The following is a 24,714-nucleotide window of genomic DNA, read 5'->3' as shown; positions in this document are numbered from 1 at the left end:
ATTTTTGCACGTGCTATCTCTTAACCTTAATCATCACTATTTTTGCACGTACTATCGCATATTTCCAATCACCTTTTTTAAAACTCTCCTAATCTCCAAGATCGATCGCTTTTTCTTGGCGGTAACTCTTTGGAATTATCTCTATTGAGAGGTGCCTTGGTGACATGAAGGGAAAGACGTCCATGAGGATAAGATAGGGATCATATACATCCATGTGGATAAGATACTTTGATGAGTATTATGGATAAGAGTCAACGTCGTAAGAGAAGCTTCCTAAATTGAACACGGAACTTAAGAAGAGAGACTGATAAGCACAATAATGTTCACAAACTAGAATAGTCATAACGGAAGAAATGGAGTGAAGTATTGACCTAGTTATTATATGAGGAAGAAACAAGAATAATGGATGCACTCTGACTGCAATTGGAGAAAACGTGAATGGAGGGTGGTGAGTGCCCTCTATATTAGGTTTGTGGCTGAATTTGCCGGATGCGGCAATATATATTGATCAATTCCTCAATCGCCTCCATCTTCTCCACTTCCACTTTAAGGAACTTTACGTACTGGGCCGCCTCGTCCAGCATTGACGCCGTGTCCATCTTCATTCCGCCTGGAACCAGCCGTTGCAGGACCCTCATCTTGTCGCTGATTCGCTGCCGGCGGTGGCGAGCCGCCACGCTTTGGGGATCCTTGGAGATGCGCACATGTTTACGCGTCTTGGGCTGCCCCACCACCACCCTATCATTATTGTCACTACTGGTGATGGGCTGCATGGCGGCCGCCCTGTACAACATCTCCTTCTGCTCCACGCTGAGATCCTGCGCCCAGTTTGTGGCGAGATTGGAGGCGGCTGCGGCCTCGCGGCTGGCGAATTCTTGCATGCGATGATCGCTAGCTGAAATCGGCGTTGCTACCTCTTGGTACTGCTGCGGCGGAAGTGAGATGTTAATTATATTATTGTGACAGACTAGCTGCTGCTGAAAGCTCGTTGCCGCCTGTGGGATTAGCAACGGTGTGGTCTGCATATCCACTACCTGTTGCTGCTTAATGCTTGCCACACCAATTACTTCTCCGCGAGCTTCAGTTCTATCTGCAGGAGCTCCATGATAAGGACACACCCTCTGCCTAGCACTGGTGTCATTCCAGTATATATTCATATTGTGACCACTTCGCCGGAGGATTTCAGACCCAGCTCCGTTGCATGATTCCCGTGCCATCTGCATTAACCACAAATCTATGCATGTTATCAAACCTAACCACAAATCTATGCATGTTATCAAACCTAATTAGATTCGTCAGCTTAAGTAGATCTTACCTTAAGAGTACCCGATTAACTACGCTGATCAACGCAAGTTTCATAAATACAAATTCATAGATTCGTCAGCAGCTTAAGTAGCTCTTACCTTAAGAGTACACGATTAACTACGCTAATCATAGCAAGTTTCATTACAATACCATCATACCAAGTTTCATAAATACAAATTCATTATAATACCTTTCATTACAAAAACTTTAGAACTTTCATAATTTAGAAACCTATCGATTTTCCTTTCATCACAAAACCAGTAGAACTCCTTAATCAAGCAGGCGCTTATCGATGCCGCTTTTATTACAAAACCATTAACTACGTGCTTATTGATGCTAATTCACAATTCATCACAAAATCATTAAACTCCTTTATCAACAAGTACTCATCATTGGGACTCCTTTTTATCGCAAAACTATTAGAATTCCTTGATTAACTAAGTGCTTGCAGATGACTCACAGTTAAGCATCGTAAAACCATTTAAACTCCTTAATTAACTAAGTGCTTATTGATCCCGCTTTGTCAATTTCATAAACTACTCTATTAATGCCAGATGATTTAATGCACAAGAATTTTGTGGAAAGACTCACATTCCGGAAGTGTGGCCAACACTCTACTGCACCAATTCGACACATTTGTGTGGTCTCAGGGTGAGACTGAGGAGGAGTCAGCAATCCAAAACTTACTATAGATAACCAATGGCTACCCTTTAAGTACTTTCCAAATGCACTGTGCGTCTGCGTCTAATTAAAGAACTCTAGTCCCAAGTAACATCATGCAGCATATTACCTTTTGTATAGGTGTCAAAAATTCAATTACTACGTAGTCTGAAGATCGAGATGTTTTGCGGATCTTACGTGGTAGGTTTTGACATAAGGCCAGGGAAGAGCATGGGCAACCTGTTGTTCTCACGAAAAATCAGTACTTACTAAATTTAAAAAGGGGGTTACAGACTGTTTCCAAAACCTCCGTCCCGAGCTGCCCTCAAACTTGCAGTTCTGATCCCTTGGATAAATTTGTGTAATGCACGAGAAGGCATCTAGGAATGTAAGGTTTGCCACAAAGCGGAGACGATGGAGAAGGAACAACTAGGAAAGTAGATTTAGATTCGGGAAAGGATGGTATCTCACGACTGGATGAATGGATGGATATATCGTGACTAGATGAATGGAAATGGATAATGGTCCCCCCACCCTCCACTATCTCGTCATTATATAATTTATATTCCTCGATGCCCCCCCTCCCCCCCTCTCTCTCTCTCTTTCTTTCTCTCTCAAGTCCCACCGTTGGTAGTATATGCCCTCCCCAACTCTCTCTCTCAAGTCCCACCGTTGGTCGCATATGCCCTTGTGTTGCATTTTACGGACGTTAATACCTCTCTCTCTCTCACACACATCACCCCCAAGGCATGAGATCAGATCATCTTTTTCAAATGAGTGGATTATAATACCTTACAAGAATGACCTTTGAATTCATTATCAGCTTTCATAATGCAAAGTCTTGTGAAAGACTTGTCCTTTCTATCCCTCCATTGAATCATAACTTCCTTGGGCTAAGTAACTAACTACATAATGACATGTATGCATCTATTTGTTTACATGTGCTATCACTCGCCTTTTGTGCAAGTCCATGTTACTTTGATATACAGTCTTTCTCACTATCATATCACTATAAATGGATGGGGATAAATTATGTAGATCTAAAAAGGAGGTAGGTGGAATTTGACAAATGCTTTTCAAGACCACTTTGAGAGTGCTTACACCCAAATTTTTAATTTTTGATACATGGAGAGAAAATTCTACCTACATTTTCAAACAAAAAGATAATATGTTCCTTAAAATAGTTTTCATGTATGGTACAGTTCAGCATGACTAAATGAGTTAACATGGCAATCATATCATAATGCTAAAAAATGAGTTAAGTTTACTCTAGGATGTGCATCGAGCGAACGAAATCAAAATGAAAGTCAAATTGTTGTGTCTCATCACTAATCACAGAATGAATGATTCTCTAGCTTCACTTCCATGACATGAATAGCATGTATTCTTTGAAAAATGTGGCTAGTGTGCTAGTAGGTAATAACCATCCTAATAACTTGTGAAATTTTATCTACTTTTTCAACCATAACAATTGTAGCCCTTTGCAATTAATGAGAAATTATTGCGATACATATAGTGATTGCATGTTTTTCTTTGGGAAAGAGGGGCAAGTTGTAGCTACAACTTGTTCTTTTTTTTAAAATCCATTATAATAATTGCCAAAATTAATTAGAATGTGATGGCTATTGCAAGATATATTGTGACAGTATGAATTTTATTTTTTAATGAAATGGGATATGATGTAACCACATCTTGCTCCACTATGCCCTACTTTGTTGATTACATGTCACAACATAATATATAAGATTTGAACATTAGATAAAAAAGTAGATAACACATGGGATAAAAAAGGCATGGCAAAATAGCACGTGGAAACTTCTAGGGCTAGTATATACATGGAACAAAACAACAAAATATCTCCTAGTATAGTGGCCAATAAGTTTTAAAATTTGGCAAGCCTTTCACTCGATTAAAGGTTTACGTATACAAACAAGGGAGGGAATTCCACCATTCACATTTATTGGTACCACCATCCTCCTCTCCATGCTCACTCCTTTTCTGATGTTGAATCCATTACTTCTACAAAGTATGAAAAGTTTAAAAGAAACACAATGATAGTAAAAAGCATTACTATGGTGAAAGGTGAAAAACTTAGAGAAAATTTTATGTTGACTCTTTGGGGGTGCACTACTAAGAAACCCTACCTATAAATTTTTTGATAACTCTTTGGGGGTATTAAAAAACCCCATTACTACCTATAATTTTTTCATGAATAAAATGACGCCTTTTTCTTTATAGACTTAATGGGTTTTTTTTAAATTGATTCAAAAACCCCTTTTGTAAATGTATTTTTGTAAATTTACGTTTTAATTTTGAATTAAATCAGCCCTTCATTTGAACTCACATGCTCTACTTGCATATTTTCAGGTGAACCCCCTGAGTGCTGACTTCAAAAGCCTCCTAATAAGCCTTTCTTTGACTTCGCTAGAAACATTGAAATAAGCTTTGGCTAACCCACACTTGTTTCGAGGAAATTTTTGAGGATTATAGTAAGGCTTATTATGATGCCTTATTTCGATGTTATAAATAAAATCATGTAAAGTTGCACTCAAACTTTCAGTCTAGAATCCTATCTGTTATAGATGTGTGGATTTCTCAAAACTTATGTTCTAAAGTTTCACTCAAACCGTCTACCTACAAGTGTCAAAACTTAGTGTTCTAAAGCTTAAGGAAAAAAAAAGCCTTATTTGTAATGTCCTCAAGTAAGTCAATTTTAGAGTGTATAGTAAATTTCAGAGTGTATCAAATTCTATATATTTTGAGATTGGTAATAGAGCATCAGAGCCCATTCTTTCCTTCCACTAAAAAGAATTGTCCAAAGGTCATAGTTTTTTGCATCATGATTATGTTTCTTTATTCATGCTTGGTCTCAATCTGCCATCAAAGTCTTCTCTACATGCAAGGAATACATTTGCTACTTCGCCGCCAAGACCTATAAATTCAATGAAACATAGTGATACAATAGTGTTTAAGTGAAACTAATTTGAACATAGATAAAGGGACTTTTATCCCTTAGAAAATGTAATCAATATTGAGTTGCATGGAATAGTGGTTAGTTGGGATAGTCAATTAGTAACGAAAATTACACATTGATACTATCTTCTTGGTGTTTTCAAGGTGAAGCTTAGTAACACCTAGTAGTGAATTGTATTGCATTCATCCATAGTATCCTCAATAAGTTTAAATGAATGTGTAATAAGTCAATAATAAAAGTCAAAAAGATTAAAGTCAAATGAATATTTTTATCAAGAGAAAGGGTAGATTGTTCTCAATCACTAAAATAATGGGCCATGGATGATTGCATGGAGAATGGATTATTACCATGAAGCTTTACATTACAATGCTCATATTTGCCTATTGGACACTCTCTCTCAATGTGTTGAAATGCCTCACAATAATTTATAAAATTTTGTCTCTTATTTGATTCATTGCACACTAATCCATGAGTTAAGCAAGTTGTGGAAATCCAAACATATGCTTCGGGCACAATCTGAGGGGAAAATGCATTAGGATCTTCCTTACTACTTTGTAAAATTTGTTCCCAAGTTTGTAAAAATTCTCATTTTTGCCCATATATATAATGAAAATGTTGATGCATGCATAGTAACTTGTGTAGTACATGCTGAAAGTAGATAACATGCACTTTGCTTGTGGTATTGAATTGGGGAATATATTGGTTAAAAAATTACTTTGCATAGAAAAAAAGCATATAACATAATAAAAAGGCATTAGGAATTTTATGAGAACATACTCAAAAGGGTGGAGTCACTAAGACTTTCACAACACAATTGCAGGCACTGGGTAATATTTCCTTACAATGAGAATTGATTGGCATCTTTACTGATTGGCATTAAAAAAATAGCCCTTTTTAATCTTATTTTAAAAAATTCATGATGTTTGCATACAACTATGCTATAAAACATAGTAAAAAATCATATTTTAAAAGGTGAAAAAACTAGAGAAAATTTGAAAAAACATTATAAAAATTTGATTTGAACATAAATAAAAAAAAGTATCTCCAAAAATCTATTAAATAAAGGGTACAAAATAACCTTTAAATGATAATTTGAGGGTAATTATCTTGCACATGATTTGATAAGAGATCATCTTCTTTTTACAACTATTCATCTTCAAGCTCTACAATATCAAAATCCAAAGTCAAATTTCCTGATTCAACATTAGAAGATGATATGGAAGAAGCTTTTTCCTCCATGTTATCAACAATAGAATTGTCACTATCATGATAAAGACCCAATGATTGCAATATTTGACCTCTCTCACTAGTTACACATCATGTTCTCTCAGAAGTATCCAAACCATAAATATTTTTTTAATATGTCAATAGTGACTTTAATTCAAAGGCATTCAACTTTAGTCAATGTAAAATTGTAGACCAAAATATTAACCTTACTAAGAGGGTGAAGGCATGATAAGGTGGACTGAAAACCTGTGTCCTAGACAATGGTTTACAACTGGTGTGAAACACTTTTATGCAAAGTTAGAGAATAAAAACATGTTTGTTTTTATATCTACAAGGCACTAGATAAATTGCTAAATATATCTCATGATGATATTAACTCCACTAATATTGGTTGTCTCAAGTGTGGTATCAACCAATGCAACTGGTAGAAAGTGTACCACCTTATCATGATTTCACCCAAGAACTAAACTTTCTTTGAATGCATTTGGATGTTGTGTCTTATACCAATGTCTAGATTGTTAATAGAAGCTAATTATTTCCCTTCATTGTCCTGTGTAATTCCAACAACTTTTATAATCCAAAATGGATGGCTTAGTGGATCATCCTTGGCCAAGGTTTCAACCAATGCACCAACATAAATACCTTGTGTTGTACCATTCCACATCTCTATAAGGCACTACCTTATTCAAGTAGACTAAAACTGTGTGATTTTTTTTCCTTCTTGGAGTGTCGTCAAGTAGTACATAAATCACCTTTGGAAGAAAACCTTGCCAATTTGAAACTATCATGTGGATTATTGTGATTACTAGGTTTGGATCATTATGCATATTGGAATATATATATAAAACCAATGCTTGAACATAGGTGTTATAAACAAGGAAACCAACTAAATGCATTTGAAAAAGTGTGTCATCTTTCACATCATTTCAAAGTCTTGTAAAATGAGGTAATTTAGACTTCTTTTGATCCATTCTAGCATCACTAAATTACCCAAGCATTGCTGGGGGAGTGGTATGCATGTAGGGGAGTGAGAAAGTAGAGGTTAGTCCCAGGTCAGTCCTGCATAGATATGGTTAGAAGGTGCAGCTAGTTGGGATGAACCAAGAAAAGGGAGTGTGCACATACTGGGGTTAGAAATGTTCAAGAGAGAGTCATAAGAGCATAATGAAGTAGGCATGGAGAATGAAGGTTGCTCAAATAGAGCAATGCGGTAGCACCGCACATAGGCCAAGATTGTAGGAAGGACAATTGCACTATCCAAGAAGATTAATAGAAGGGATTCCATCGTAGCTAGAATTAAGATTGATTCTGGAACCACTGAGGAATCAGGAAGAAGATCACCAAGAGCCACCAAATATGACAAAGGAAGCTCAGGAAGGAGAAGAACTAGTAGTTATGGGAAGCATGTCTCTCAAGTACCCTAAATTCAAGAGCAATAGTGAGGAGGATATAGACACCCACATCTTTGACTTTGAAACCACGTTCCTAGCCACCAAAGCTTCATTGTTGCCACAAGAGACAGTGTACTTTATGACAACGTTGGGTGGAAAAGCAATCAGCTCTGCTGGTATGCCCAATATGGTATGGAGTGCTTCTAGACATTTGAAGAACTGAGAAGGCTTTCCTAAAAGGATTTAGGAAAGAGAAGACTACAACGAAGCTGTTGGAAAAGCTGTAGAGGATGACGTAGGAAAAGAGGCCAACAAAAGACTATGTAGCTGAATTCTAAGCAATGTTGATGAGCTTGGATTAGCCCAATCATCTTGCCCTAGCCACCATGATGAGCCAGTGGTTCTCATGACAAAATTGAGGGAAAAGCTCCAGATGGCAATAGCCTATTACAACTTGGATGCCCTTACATTTGAATAAGTAGTGTGGCAAGAGCCACTAGAGATGAAGGGGTCCTAAAGGAAACAAGCAAGGACTCTAGGAAGAAGAAGGACAAAAGGAAGAAGAAAGAGAAAGAAACCTCAGAAATCAGATTCTAGAGAGGACACCTTAGAGTTAGAGTCCAATTAGAAGTTGGATGCTAAAGAGCCAAAGAAAGGTAGGAAGCAGGCAGTAAAAGTTCAAGAAGAACTAAAGGTATCCCTAGCCAAAGAAAGGTAGGAAGTAGGCAGTAAAAGTTCAAGAAGACTAAAGGTCTCCCTAGCCAAGATTTCCGGAGGACACGTAGGATCTAGACTCATGCTAGACTTCTAGTGTACAAGGTGCAACAATCAAGGACACATGAAAGAAGAGTGCCGATTAAGAAACACTCAGCAAATATTGACTATCTATGGGAGGAACAATCACTCTGCAGAGACGTGTTACTATAACACCCGGAACAAAAATCCAAGAGTGGTGGAAAGGTAACAGCAGCTCACTCCAATAGTTAACTAGGTTGCTGCACAAGACCTCAAGTGAACAAACCTTATGGAAGAGGGGGTGTCATATTTAGACCAAGGGGAGTGTGCATTTACTGAAATGGCCTAGGGCACAGATAAAATGACTGTCAGAATCCTATCAGGAGGCATTCTGGAATCTTAGTTGGATCCTATCTACAGGACCCAACCAAATTTTGACTTAGTGTTCCATGTATTTGTTGATGCCTTGGATTTTGCAAACTGGCAGTGCCTTGATGCAAGAATCACTAGACGATTGGTTCATACTAGTTTACCATGCAAGAAGAAGGCTATCCAAATTACAAAGGAACTACTCTATTACAAAAAAGGAGTCACTAGGAATGATCTACTCCATCAAGAAGTCCAAACACTATTTGTTGGGGAAGGTGTTTGAGTTCCATGTAGATCACAAAGCAGTATTGTACCTCACAGACCTTACAGGAGTTGGAGATTACCATTAGAAATACCCCTAGAAACAAACACGTAGTGGTAGATTTCTTGTTAAGACTAGAGATCATAGGTGACGATCCAAAGGGGGTGGATGATGACTTCCTAGATGTGTAGCTCTTCTTGATAAATGGAGAAAAATCAAGCGGGTAGTATGATGAAATGATGTAGTTCCTATCATAATTGTCCCTTCTAGAGTACATGTCCACATATTAGAGAAAGAAGATGACTCTCTGGAGCAAGTCATTCATGGTAGTACCAGGGCAGCTTTACAAGATGGGTGTCGATCAAATTCTAAGAAGGTGTGTGCCTGAACATGAACAACGGGTTGTTCTGGCAGAAGCACACCAAGGATTAAGTGGAGGGAATTTTTTCAAAGAGGGCACTAGTAGAAAAGTGTTCCAGGTAAGACTGTGATGGCCAACTGCATTAAAAGATGCACACAAGTTTGCAAAGGAGTGTGACATGTGCCAGCGGTTGGGGCAGCTGAATGATGTAGAAAGAATGCCTCATAACCCAATCCTGCTACTCAAGCCATTCCAAAAATGGGGTTTGGAATTCGTCGGCCCATTCAAACTATCTGCTCAAAGGACAAGAAACAAATACGTTTTGGTGGCTACGAATTACTATACAAAATGGGTGGAGGAGGCCAAGGCCCTTAGAGACTGGCATCATCTATAGTGAAGTTTCTTTATGAAACTATAATGATAAGATTAGGATACCAAATAGACATAGTCAGCAACAAAGGGAGCTACTTCATCAATGAAGTGATCAGAAAGTTGATAGAACAACACATGATAATACACAAGAAGTCGACAGTCTACTACCCACAAGCCAATAGGCAAGCATAGTCCACCAATAAGATCCTAAATGGAATCCTGATCAAGATAGTAAATGAGAAGAACATGAACGATTGGGACACAAAGATACACTCAGCATTATGGGCATTCCGATTAGCTTATAAGAATGCAACATGACTTACACCCTTTAGCATGGTGTATGGACTGGAAACAATAGTGCCCATGGAGTTACTTACACATAGTCTCAAGATAGTAGTGGTAGAAAGGCTCTCTCCAGAAGAATCAGAGGTGCACAGGATTGAACAACTCCTCAAGATGGATCAAAGGAGACTGCACAATGCTTGGATAATAGAAATTGTGGAAAAAAGAAGGAAGCTGCAAGTGGATAGGAACAAAAAGTTCAAGATCTTTGATGAAGGAGATGCTGTCTTGCTGTTCTCATCAAGAATGGGACCCCACCAAGAAAATTAAAAATGAGATGGATGGGCCCATACAGAATTATTTGAGGATATGAACTTTTGAACTAGCAAGTCTGGATGGTGAAAACCTTAGGAAGTTGGTAAATGGGTACAAGCTGAAGCGCTATTATCAAAAGATGACAGATAAAGGAAAAGGGTATCCATAAGGAAATCAGGATCCTGATCTAGAGATATTTTAGGAACCAAAATCCGAGTCCAACAGGACAAGATTCCAAAGAAATTAAAACTTGTAATAGCCCAAAAATAGACTTCCCATATGTAAATATGATAAGAGTATGTAAAGATACCAAGGAGCCAAATGGTAGTAGCATGGTCCAAGCAGGAAGGTTAAGGTTGCCACCATGAAAAAGGGTGCATGGATGTGAAGGGAAACTTGTCACATCACTATTGCCTATTCTTGACCCAACCATTAATGACCTTGTAAATAGTGAAATTGGCACTGATGGTCGGATAAGGAGGAGGATTTGGGGCAATCATGAAACTATGGAGTAGTTATGGATGCCCTTGGGGAAGGTGAACCTCATGAGAACGGCCGCCGAAGGTGAATAGGCACTGAATGATGGTCGGATAAGGAGGAGGATATGGGGTAATCATGAAACTATGGACCAGTTATGGATGCCCTTGGGGAAGGTGAACCTCACTAGAATGACCGAATGCCTCTCCATCGAAGTCTTAGTTTCCAAATCAACTTTTGAAAATTATCTACTATCCTATGCACTTTACCCTCTCTCTGCTAAACTCTGCTCTTTCCCCTACCTTCTGTGTGGCTTAGCCCTAGCATACCTGAAGCAGAAAACATGGTGCTAGAATTCAAGTCCCTATCCTCCACTGTGTACAAGGAGGTGATAAGCATACTTAATGGTTGGAGAGGATGGGCAGTGAACGAGTTTGATGAGCTGCCTTGGGAGGAACTCCAATAGAACTACAAATCCATGGAGCAGTGCAAAAATCAAACACCATCACACTCCTATTGGAAGAGAAGAGGGTGTTCAATCCCCTCTATGTGGCTGAAGTCTTCAAATTGCTAGTTGGAGGGGAAGGTGAATGAAGAAGACCTGATAAAGGAGTTCGGCCCTCTAGAAGGTAAGACAAAAAAGTTTAAAATTATAAGTAACACTAGATGAGGACCGACAGAAGCGTATGCGCTTTGTGGTGGAGATGATCAATTTCACCCACAAGCCATACTACATGTCCTGAAAAGCATTTGGATTGGTGAAGGCAGCTGAGCCGGGAACAAAGGTGGCTTGGGTGGAGGTGCTATACAATAATCTAAAGGATCCACTACAAGACAATGCTGCCATACACGCATTTTATGCACACGATAAATTACGGGCGCGTGTATGGTCGCACATGTATTTGAATAGAATCGGGCGCGTGTATTTTGGCATTTAAATTCACGTGTGTATTGGCGTTTATAAGCGCGTGTATAAGCGCGTGAAAATACACGCATCAATACACGCATTAATACACGCTTGGTGAAAAAAAACTAAATTCCTTTACAAAATTAAAAACTATTTTCTTTAAACCATCTCATAGTACATTACAGTATATATCATTACACAATCCCACTACATGCATTTACAACAATGAAATATATTCAAAAATAAATCATGAGATGATAATTAAAAGACAACACATACAATAGAAATGTCATCAATTTAGAACGATACAGTGACGGATTGGTTAGGGTTCGATCTCATCTTCAATAAGATCCATCCTTGCCAAACGATCAACATCAATATCCATTTGATCAATTTATAAGGCTACGATTAAATTTATTCCACTATCGATATTCTGTACTCCATTGATAATGGTATCGATGTCCTGATCATCCTCATCAACATCAACATCCTCATCAACATCAACATCATCCTCAATGGTAGGATCATTCTCATGATTATGAGAAATGGCACGCTCATCCTCATTATCATGATCATCTCTTATTTCTTGATCATCGATCACAACATCTTCATTGGCATGTTCGACATCATCTTCATTGCGGCTTGTTACATCCTCCATATGCTCCATATCAGTGAATGTATTATACATCACTTTGGAACGTGGTGCAATAGGGATAACGTACCACCATTTAATGTCATGCACCATTGGTAGATAGATAACGTACTCAAATACACATACTGCAGTAATTAATTAGCATATCAAAAGTCAAGGGGTACGCGAGCTTAGATATATATGTACATGAAACACATTAGTAAAAAAATGCATACCTGCTCACATTGTTGTGGCAATACAAGCCTATCTTTCTTTGTTTGCCAAAACTTTGTAAAGTCAATAGTTACATAGCCACTTGCATGGCGTTTTATCGTTGCATTAGGCCCTTTTTCCACCACGTTCATTTGCCATTTGACATCCAAAACATACACAAAGAAGTGACGAAAGTCAAGCCTAAATATGTCTTGGATTGTGCCACAATAATCATCCATTTTTCCATTAGCTCCCTCAAAGCTACTAATGACACCGCAATCTTGTGTATTCCTCTTTTCATCAATTCTTTGTTCGAAAATGCTTGCCTTCACACCATATAGCATTGTGCACTGGACCAAAATAGAAACAATATTTGTGTAAGCAATGTGAATAAATATTAAAAGCAAATCACTTACAACTAATGCAAAACATTAGTTCTATGTACCTTTAACATGCATCCTCGTGCATACTCCCATTCTTCCACCGTGATATGCAGCCCCTCGTCGCTCTCTGCTCTCTCCATTTCCTCATTCAACCAATCAACATGGATATCATTCGGAAGTGTTGCTAGATGCTTAGGGTACGCCTTACGAGAGCCATGTTGCCTCCAAAAGAGAGCTCTTTCTGCTTGTCTTTTTGTCTTTGCATCCTCATATCTTGTAACCCATCTGCTCATCACATCACTATTAAGGATGCAAGTCAAATTGAGATCATCAATCAATGTTCTGTCAATTACTTTACTCTGTCCTTTTCCTTGAGGCACAATAGAGGTCATCCTCAAGTCTTCTTCATTTCTCCATAGTCGTGGCAAAGAGCTATCCACCTGACCAAGAAATTCTGAAATATATACAAGAGACTCTTGTATCAACCAACCCTCGGCCATGCTTCCTTCAGGCCTTGCACTTTGCCTCACAAAGTCTTTTAAGGTCTTCATGAAGCGCTCTAGGAAAAACATCCAACGTGCATGCACAATGCCACATAAAGCGTGAAAGAAAGTAACAGGGGTGGGTTAGTCCCTCACCAAGGGAGTGGCTCAGGAAGGAGTCACCACTTAGCATCTCACGGGAGAAGCTCACCATTGATTCTTGGAACAAATAACATTATCATGAATGAGCCATAATCCCATTTACATTGGTATTTATACTCCACCCAAGAGTTCACACCTACTTACTAGTTGTCCATGGCCTTGGGCCCATAATGCTTTCTTACAAACCATCCCTTCCCCAATGGTTTCGTCCTCGAAACCTCAAATGAATACCCCAAATTCGGAGAAGAATGTTCCATGTGGCTGAATTTACACCAACCCATATTGCTCTATCAATGCTTCATATCCCTCCAATGCTGAAATAGGTTGCCATGAAGCTTCTTCCTTAGGTAAACCCTTCCATTGAACAAGATACTCCACCAAGGTACGAGTGCGAAGTACCTTTTTCCTTGTACCCAAGATAGCTTCTGGAATGTATTCAATCATTCCCTCTTCATTCATTGGAGGTAACTCATCAACCATTTGATCGATCATACCCACATATCCTTTCAAGTGAGAGACATGAAACACATCATGAATCTTTGTTGTAGATGGAAGTAAGAGTTGATATGCAACCTCCCCAACTCTTCGTATCACTTGATAAGGACCATAATAGCGATGAGCTAGTTTGGTGTTTGTGCTTCCCTTCAAAGACGCATATCTTGACTTTGGTATTCTCAAAAGAACCCAATCTCCCAGTTTGAATTCCAATGGTCTTCGATGAACATTGGCATATTGTCTCATTTTCTCTTGTGCAACCTTCAAATTACTTTTGCATTGTTGCAACAAAGCTTGCATCCTTTCAGCTTCCTCCTTGGCATTATGGTTAGAAGTCTCATATGTACCCACCAACATAGGCAAATTGACCTTGTAACCATATAAAGCCTCAAAGGGTGACATGCCAATGCTCACATGATATGTTGAGTTGTAAGCAAACTCAGCCAAAGGTAACCAATCATCCCATGTGCTTTGAGTATCATGACAATAGTGGCGTGGATATGTTTCCACCCATTTGTTTACTCTTTCTGTTTGACCATCGGTTTCGGGATGATAGGCGGTGCTTGGAGTAAGCTTGGTTCCCATATATTCAAACAATGTTCTCCAAAAAGTGCTCATGAATTTGACATCGCGATCACTCACAATTTGTGATGGCATACCATGCAACTTGAAAACCCCATCAACAAATTGCTTGGCAACATTTTGGGCTGAATATGTGACCTTGGAAGGAATGAAATGGGCCACTTTGGTCAATCTATCCACCACAACATACAAGCTGTCCCACCCTTTCTTTGTGCGCGGAAGGTTAGTAATGAAATCCATTGATATATGACTCCATTTGCCTTCGGGAATGGGCAATGGCTGAAGTAAACCTCCCGGTTTATGTGTAGGATCCTTGTTCAATTGACATGACCGGCACCCACTTACATAAGCATGAATGCTCTTCCACATCCCCTTCCAAAAGAAACTTTTCCTTATTGCATCAAAGGTTTTGTAGACACCCAAATGACCAGCCTTATTGCATCAAAGGTTTTGTAGACACCCAAATGACCAGCCATAGGAGTACAATGCATCTCTTCCATGATCTTCTTGATAAATGATGAAGTAGGAACCAAGTAGACTTTTCCTTTGTAGTAGAGGAGACCATTTTTCAGCTCATAATGGGGTAACTCTTCACATACACCTTGCTGTAATTTCTGCACTATTTGTGAGGTTTCTTCATCAAACAAGTACTCTTCTTGTATCTCCATGATCCAATCTTTATGCACCTCAGAAATAGCATACAATGAGCAGTCCCACATACGAGACAAGGAATCGGCAACCACATTTTCTTTGCCCTTTGTGTATGTGATTTCAAAATCATAGTTTTGTAGTGTTGCTACCCACCTTCTTTGCTTAGGAGACAAATTGGGTTGTGTGAGGAAATACTTCAGCACCCTATGATCACTTCTCACATAAAAATGACTCCCATATAAGTAATGGTGCCATTTCTTGATAGCATGGAGTATAGCAATCATCTCTTGCTCATACACATGGAGTTCTCTTTCTTTGTCATTCAGCTTTCTACTTTCATAAGCAATGACTCCATGGTCTTGGTAAAGTACCGCACCAATCCCTCTTCCACTTGCATCCGCCCTTATTGTGAAAGGTTTGGTGAAGTCTGGACATACCAAAATAGGTGCTGATGTGAGCATCTTCTTCATATCTTCAAAGCTTTTGTTGGCAATGGCATCCCAAAAGAAGGTTTCCTTCTTCAATTTATCCGTCATTGGGGCTGCAATTTCTGCATAGTGGGCAATAAAGCGCCTATAGAATGAAGATAACCCCAAAAATCCCCTCAATTGAGTAGTGTTTGAAGGAACCGGCCAATTCCTAATACATTCCACTTTCTTTGGATCCACACAAATGCCATCCTTGCTCACAATGTGACCCAAATATTCCACCTCATGTGCCATGAAGGTACATTTTGTCTCCTTAACATACAACTTGTTTTGCCTCAAGACCTCCAAAACCTCTTTCACGTGCTTCAAATGCACTTCCTCATCTTTGCTATAGATAAGTATGTCGTCGAAAAAGACCAATACAAACTTGTAGAGGAAAGGTTGAAGCACTTTGTTCATCAATGCTTGAAAAGTTGCCGGTGCATTGCATAATCCAAACGGCATAACCATGAATTGGTAAAGACCCCTTTCTGTACGAAATGATGTTTTGAACTCATCACCACTTTTCATCCTTATTTGATGGTATCCGGCATGCAAATCAATCTTTGAAAAGCATGTGGCACCCTTCAACTCATCCAAAAGATCATCCACCCTTGGTATTGGAAATCGATTTTTGATGGTGATCTTATTCAAATCACGGTAATCAATGCACATGCGAAAAGTACCATCCTTTTTCTTCACAAGTAGCACCGGAGAAGCAAAAGGAGATTGACTTGGTTCAACCCATCCCATGTCAATGAGTTCTTTGACTTGCTTTGCCACCTCTTCCTTTTCAACCTTTGACAAACGATAGGGAGGCTTGTTGATTGGTTTGGCATTTGGTTCCAAATCAATAGCATGATCAACACTCCTCTTTGGCGGCATTGATTTTGGCATGGTAAACACATCTTCATAATTTTTGAGTAGCTTAACCATGTCCACATTTTCGATGCAATCCTTTTTGCTATTATCTTCCTCTTTGCAAAGCTGTAGTACATAAACATAGCCCTCTTTCTTGAACTCTTTCTTCATTTGAGTAGCATTGATCATGAAGAGCTTGGACCCTTGCATTCCATTCAATGTAATAACCCTTCCATGATGCACAAAACTCATGAAACTTTTCTGTAAGTTCATGGTAAAAGAGTTCAAAGTGGACAGCCAATCACATCCAAGTACTATGTCAATTGGTCCCAACTCAATCACCAAAAGATCAACTTTGCAAGAGTAGTTCTTGGACAACTCCAATTCTGTACTTTGACACTTCATATTGCAACTCATTGAATCACCATTGGCCACTTGCACCATGTGCTTGTTTGGTAAAGAAGTTGGTTGCATTTTGAGAGTGTTCAAAGACCTTTTATTGACAAAACTATGCGTGCTTCCAGTATCAATGAGTGCATATGCTGTTCTCCCATTCACCTTGATCTTCAATCTCAATGTGTTGGCACCCTTACTTCCCGCATAAGCATCATGAGAGATTGTACACAAGGTAGTATGTGCACTATTGTCTTCATCCCACACGCATAGAGGCATCCCATCATCCATTTTGTCATGAGCAAACTTTAGTTTCCCACCCGGATCAAAAGGAAACTCGGGATTTTCTTCATCAAAACCATGATCATGAGAACCTCCACCCTCATGAGGATCTCCCCATCCTAAGGCATCATTGCATTCAAGGAATTCCTCCTCCTCATGATTAGCATTGTCCTCAGTGATAATGTAGCTTATGGACATATCCTTGGATTTGCATACTTTGAAGTGATCCTTGTTCCATTTTTCTCCACATTTGAAACATAGACCTTTGAGCCTCATTTCATGCAAACGGTCCTCCTTGATAACCTTGCTTTTTGAACCCCCATTTGCTGGCTTGGACTCATTGTATGTAGCTTTGTTGGACATAAATGGTGGTTTAAATGGAAGTCTATTAGACCCTCTACCATACACGGTAGGAAATCTTGGAAGGTTAGGTCTTGTGTTTGCATGAGAACCCATTTCAGTCCTTGTGATCACTTCCCCTTTGATATTCCCTTTGCTAGCCCACTTTGTCAAGTACTTTTCTTCATGAATTTCTGCAAGCATCATTGCCTTCTTCAAAGTGGCGGGTTCATGAGACTTGACATCACCACCAATAGGAGCTTTCAAGCCCCTTATATACTTAACAACAAGATAATGCTCATCAAAGTCGTCCAAGTATAATAGAAGCTTTAGAAACTTATGAGAATATTCCTTCACGGTAGTGATTTGCTCTAGCTTGTCCCATTCCACAATGTGATTGTCCCTTTGCATGCGAGAAGTAAACTCTTCTGCCATGTCATTCTTGAATTCTTCCCAAGTAGTGATGACATAACCATGAGATTGCTTCCTCCTCCACCAAGTGTGAGCAAAACCTTCAAGATGAAGTGAGGCAAAGTAGACTTTGGCAATCTCGCTCCTTGGGCTGATTTCGAAGTAGAGATCCATCTTGTTTGCCCACTCTTCAAAGTCTTCGATAGAATTTGATTCTCCTTTGAACTTATTAAATATGATTTTGTCCTTCACAGCATTGTTAAAATCACCATGCATTCTTGAACCCCTCTGCCGTGCTCTTGGATCATCAAATCCTCTTCCTTCACCCAAGTGTCTATGCATTTGCTCATCTTCCAATTGCCAATCACCTGCATCTTTAAATCCCTTCTGTTCATACCCTCTTCTTGCATCTTGCATAAAGGATGAAGTTCTTGGAATACTGGCATTGGATCTCTCATAAGAAGCATCACCCATAGGTCTCTTGCCCTTGTCCATGTAAGAAGAATGTGGCATCATTTGAGGTGGCATCATTTGTCTTACTTTGTTCTCTTCTGGCATAGAAGGCTTTCCATCATGTTTGGCATCATAATGTACACCATCCATTGCATTCATATTGGCTTCTTGGTTGAGCTTGAGAGGAGCCAATGCACTAATGGCTTTCTCCAAGTCTTTTAACCCTCTTTGCATCACGTCATCCAGGTAGTGGTGTCGCTTGTCGAACCGTTCCATGAGGTGCTCACCAAATTGTTGTTGCCGATTTGTTTGGTTATTTTCAATCCTTTGAAACATACTCTCCATAGCCATTAACATCATGTCCACTGTTAGCGGAGTAGTTCCCAAAGATTGAGGCATTTCCATTGGCTGAGATTCATCTGGAGATGGTGCTTTTATGGTTGAACTTTCTTCATTCCTCGTTGATGAACTCGTTGCCATCATTGCTTCCGGTTGTCTTTGATCATTTTCATTCCGGGCTCCCTTGTTTTGACCTCCTCTAGTCATTTCCATGCGCTTAATTGATCCCCCTTTGCAAAGACCACTTACTTGATTTTTTTTTTCTCTATTCAAACGGTATCCGATTTGGGTGATCTTTATATCAACGCGAAGCTCTCGACGAGACGAATAAGAATCCCCAAAAACAGATCTGAAAAAGTCAACAGCCTTTGACCAGTCAACTATACCGGCTGAAAGTCAACTCTTGATGTTAACCGCTCAATTCTTATCCGATTTGGGTGATCTTTATATCGATGCGAAGATCTTGACGAGATGAGTAAGGATCCCCAAAAATAGATTTGAAAAAGTCAATAGCCTTTGACCAGTCAACTATTCTAGCTGAAAGTCAACTCTTGACTTTGACCGCTCAATACTACTCCGATTTGAGTGATCTTTAGCTTGTTTGAAAGAGGTTTTCGGGTAGATTGAAGGGCTTTCAGGACAGATTTGAAAAGCTTTTGAAAAACCCTAGAAATTCAAGGATTTGTCCTGGCTGCAAGTAGGCAAATTTTGTAAAAATTTTGCTATAGTCTCCCCTCTTTTTGCACCAAATCTCAATCAGATCAAAGCATCTCAATCAAGTATTAAAATCCTTATGCATTTGACCACTGTAAGCAAATCAATCCTCAATCATTTTTCCATCTGAGCATGTGACCTTATGGCATCAATTTTGTCCTTTTGCATAAGAAGTCGATGTAGAGGATTTGCTTGTTTGCTCAAGTCGAATGAAGTGGTCGATGAAGCGCGTCGATGCTTGCCGATCTCCCGGCCAAGCACTTCTCACCCCTTCACCAAGTTTACATCCAAGGTGAAGGTTGAGGCCATTTCTTTACCACCAAGTACCTAATCCTCTTCCTTACCGTGTTACCCGGCACTAACGGCAAGGAAGATTCAAGACATTCTCCCCTTGGCCTCTCCTCCAAATGCCAAGGTACCCTTACTTCATTCTAGATTCTAGGAATAAAGTGGGGTACAATCGTGAGTGGAATGTGGTTACAAGCTCAAATGAATGAGTAGAGTTGACTTACAATTGATTTATAGCATGACTCATGCTCATTCATATCATAATACATGGTTCATAGTGCTTCCTTCATCACATCCACTCATGGCAATGTCAATACATTTCCACATACATCAACAACATCCAAGTGTTATGAAGCGGTGTACTCGGGTAGCGTTCTGGGCGCGAGTTCCCGCTCGGGACTAGAAAATCCAGTACAAAAGTGAAAACAGAGAGCACTTGCTGAATCCTGCACCTCAAGACCTATAGCTCGTCTCGAAGAGGACAACGAGCCGGTCGTTTTGAGTACTAGAACTCTAAAAACGGAGTTCGTATGAGAGAGTTATGACCAAAAACGTGCAACCGGCAATGGAAAACGGTGTCACCAAAAAGCAGGCTTCCAATCCAAAACATTTTATTCAATCCCCCAAATGTGCCCAAAGCTATGCTCACTTATGCCAATATGCAAGGCATAGCATTGAATGGCTATGTGTAGCATTCAAGCATTCATAATTCATAAAGAGCAGCATGAATGGCCATGATTAAAGTCCAATTTCTGAAAATGGGGGTTTTATGTGTAATAAAACCCTAATTCACTCCATAGCTTGAAAGAATGCTTCAAAATTGTAAGGAAGTGATGGAGCAACTCACCAATATCACCCGGGAAGCCTTAATGCTTGAATTTGTTGAAGGAGATGAAGATTAGGGTCACTTTGGTGAAAAACGTGGGCAGCTTTGGTAGTGATTTTCAGCCACATTGGGAGCCCCATTGCTCATGGAAAATAGGTGAAATACTTCATAAAACATTGCTAGATACATGAGAGACTCAATGCCCTTTGCTCATGTTGAGATTCCATGGCTAGGGTTTGCAAGAAAGCTCCCAAACAAAAAACGTTTTTGATTAACAACTGCTAATCAAGATTAGAAATTTTTCCCAATTTGGTCCACTCATTCCAAAAAAAAATAGGTCCATGTGCTCAGATTTGAACCACAAACTCTACCTTAGCCATATCCCCTTCCCCCATGAATCAAATGAAGCAGAAATTTCACAAAATGAGAAGAAGAAAAGAAAAATTAAAAATCATGGATCAAAAGCCATGCTCTGATACCAATGAAAGAAAGTAACAGGGGTGGGTTAGTCCCTCACCAAGGGAGTGGCTCAGGAAGGAGTCACCACTTAGCATCTCACGGGAGAAGCTCACCATTGATTCTTGGAACAAATAACATTATCATGAATGAGCCATAATCCCATTTACATTGGTATTTATACTCCACCCAAGAGTTCACACCTACTTACTAGTTGTCCATGGCCTTGGGCCCATAATGCTTTCTTACAAAGCGATTTCGTCCACTAAATGCACAATGAGATGTAGTTGACTTGTGAGAATGGTTCACGGAAAAGTCTCCTCTATCAAACAAAACACCTCCACTGCCATAACACGCGCATCATCCAACGTGGCTGGATCAATTGCTTTGGAACTAACATATCTGAAAAAAAAATAGTACGTTATACCTCATGCACGTTCATTTTGCAAGGTATAATGAAGGGTGATTTGACATGGGTTTTATATACCTCACAAGCTCACCCATCTTATAAATACATTTTTTCAAACTCTTATTTGCACAATGGTCGATGCTAGTAGGTAGTATGAACTGCGCACATACGAGCACATGTATGTATGGTTTATGGCATTACAAAATTTAATTTCAACATACAAGACTTGGAAAACACTTACTTGGAGCATCTTGTGCCAATCGTGGGACTTCAACCCATATAGTTGCTCAATGCCTCTTTTCTTAGTGGTTGTAAAGGCTCCCTTCAATGATCTCATGCATCCAGTGGGAGTATGCAAAGTGGTGATGGCCTACTTTACCTGCTTCTCCTCTTTCTTTGATATAATCCATGGTGCAGGCGAAAGACGAACGTGCCCACCCTCCTCTCGTGGCCAAGCTTGATGCATATGTCCTGCGACTCGCAAGTCCTCACGTACGCTAACATTGTCTCATTTACCAATAATATGTTCCCAAATACCAGATCCCACATTCTTGAAGATGTGCACAGGATCAAGAAGATGGTTGATCTTAAGATGGGTCCAATATAGTAGCCGAAAAAAAATGGAGTACCTACACAAGGGACTGCTCTATGTGACCTTTAATCCAATTAAAGACTACACAAAACAAGATTGAAAAACATTACTATACCTGTTCATGCCATCTGGAGGAAGAATATTTGTAGACTCCCAAATACACTTCCAATCTTTTGCACGAAGTGTTTGTGGAGGAATGTTACTCTTACTAGCAACATATTTAGGATGATCTGAGGGGAGAAATCGATGATGATTATCGAATATGGTCTTACACAAGCCGTCAGCATACTCATGTACTAACGAAGGGCCACAAACAGGACATGCATGTTTACCTGATGTTTTCAAACCTGTTAAAATATAAATAAAAGTTAGAATAATAAAGTCAATATTTATAATTAATATAGCCAATAGTATTAGAGTAGGGAGGTAATTAGAATACTTACCAGAATAATCGCTGTATCCTGGAAAGTCATTCATTGTCCACATCAACACTGCTTTTAAGTCGAAGTGTCGAGAGGAGGGAGGCCTACTAATGTCCACCACCACAACACCTCTCCATAGTTTCTCCAACTCATGCACTTGAACATGTGTTTGATGCGAGGAATTATAGGAAAGTGTCGCAAGACTTTACGAGGTACATCAAAACTCTTCACATCTGTTCTATACCTTACTTCACCACAAGTGGGACAATGTCGAGCCTCCTTATGCGTCCCACAAAAGAGAATGCAATCATTGACGCATGCATGTATGCGATCATAATCCAATCCTCCAAGAGATGTCACATAGCGCCTCGCTATGTCTCTTGAGGTGGGTAGTCTATTTTCTTTTGGAAGCATGTTTGATAATAGCCTGCATCCAATATCATCAATTAGTCCTAAATCTTAAATCTTAAACCACTAATTCAAATTTGCAAGTTAGAATGCTTACTTCAATAATGCGTCAAGACTTGCATTGCTCCATCCATAAACTGTTTGTATATTGAGTAGTTCAAGTGAAGCACGTAAAATAGAGAATGTGCACCCTTCAAAAACCGGTGTCGATGAAGCCTTGTAAAGATGCTCTTGTTCCATATCATCGTCGTCCATACCTTTGGGATCATCCTTAAAAAGATTCCGCACCATATCATCAAACACTTCCTCTTCCACAACTTCGTGGGGTGCAGGGCTATTGTCATCCCTTTCCCACTCATCTCTGACAATAGATCCCGAAGCTCCAGCATCATCTCGGCGACGCTTTGCGTGCTCTCGCCGCACGTAGGGCACCATGTTAGGGTGTGGTACTGCATCTTGCTTTAATTAGAGTTTATATATTATAACTCCATTAATTTAATTTGGATACCATGAGTCATTTGAATACCATCAATTTACATCTACTCATCTCTAAACCTGTTTGATTCCATTCTCCATACATGGAGATGTGATTTAAGATAATTCGACGTGCTCGTACAATGCATCCTTGACATCGATTACACATACATTTGATCCGTTGTCCCAACCACACATCGCGATTACGATGATGCATTGTCTCATCTTCCCCAGAATTGCTTGAGGAGGTTGATGACATCCTATGTGTAAACCAGAAAACACAAAATCATGTCAATGTTTTTAATGTGGAGAAAAAAACGCGTGTATAAACGCGGCTATTTCCCAGAAATTGTGTGTATTAACGCAGCTATTTCCTAAAAATCGCGTGTATAAACGTGGGTATTTCCTGAAAATCGCGTGTATACACGCGGCTAATTTATTGTACATGCGTAAATACACGCGTTTCTACACGCGACGACTGTTTAAACTAAAAATAGCCCGCCTTCCCCAAATAAACATTTTGAACTAACATATCTGTGCTCTTTCGTTTTTGCCTCTTCCAACAGACACTAATAACGCAAGGAGGGAGCAGAGAAGGAGCACACACGGGTGAAAGAAACCGACCAAGAAAGAAGACTCGCTATTTCAGAGGTGAGTCAGTTTGTCCTTTGCCTTGTCTCCTTCCTCAGATTTGTTCTCAGATTTGTTTATGCTATTTTGTCTTTGCTTTTTGGGTTTGTCTCCATCCTTTTGCTTCTGTGGTTGCGATTTTCGGTGAACGATTCTGACAAGGGCGACAGTGGGTCACACATTGTCGGAGGTCGATTGCTTTTGAAAATTTTTTTGAACAGGTTGCGTGTAAAAATGCGTGTATCCTGTCTGCACAGACTGTTCACGCGGATATACACGCGTTTCTGGCCGGGTGTATACACGCTTTTTCGGATGGGTGTATACACGCGTTTCTAGTTGGGTGTATACACGCGTTTCTGGACGGGTGTATACACGAGACTGTGTTTCCTGTTTCTATGGTTTGCAGGCTGATAGGTGACTTGAATGATGATATTTGTGTGAGTCAAGAGACAACCCATGATGTACATGAGGATTATTTTTGCAGATTCTTTATGGATATTCCAGGTTCTTCATCCGATCCATTTGTGTACAGCAATTGGCTGATGCAGATGCTAAATCATTTTGGGCGCCATCCTGGTCCAGTTGAGCTTATAGAGTACATGTATGCCCATCCCCCTCCTTCCATGCCTGGTGCTTATACCCCTACCGCGAGTATCCAGGGCACTCCATTGCCGTTTATGCCTACGAGTCCGACGAGATGGCATGCAGCTTCTC

General features: G+C 39.7%; 1 protein-coding gene across 4 annotated transcripts; it reads right to left on the bottom strand.

Moving 5' to 3' along the window:
* Window positions 1–338: 338 nt before the first annotated feature.
* Window positions 339–2,401, bottom strand: LOC147634664 (uncharacterized). 4 transcript variants are annotated; one of them, XM_086803391.1, is made up of 2 exons: window positions 1,897–2,401; window positions 339–1,217 (listed from the first exon to the last, which is right to left on the bottom strand). In XM_086803391.1, exons 1-2 carry the CDS (start codon window positions 1,939–1,941, stop codon window positions 465–467), a joined length of 798 nt encoding a protein of 265 aa, XP_086659517.1. In that variant the 5' UTR covers window positions 1,942–2,401; the 3' UTR covers window positions 339–464. The 4 variants fall into 4 exon arrangements, with proteins under 4 accessions (XP_086659517.1, XP_086659519.1, XP_086659520.1 ...); XM_086803393.1 differs by having other exon boundaries at window positions 2,164–2,400; XM_086803394.1 differs by having other exon boundaries at window positions 2,236–2,400.
* Window positions 2,402–24,714: the final 22,313 nt, after the last annotated feature.

The sequence above is a fragment of the Cibotium barometz genome, chromosome 10 (assembly GCF_041138505.1).
Source record: "Cibotium barometz isolate CiBa-2024 chromosome 10, ASM4113850v1, whole genome shotgun sequence".
Lineage (NCBI taxonomy): Eukaryota > Viridiplantae > Streptophyta > Polypodiopsida > Cyatheales > Cibotiaceae > Cibotium > Cibotium barometz.
Note: the sequence above shows the minus strand (reverse complement) of the source record. Positions and strands in the feature narration are given on the sequence as shown.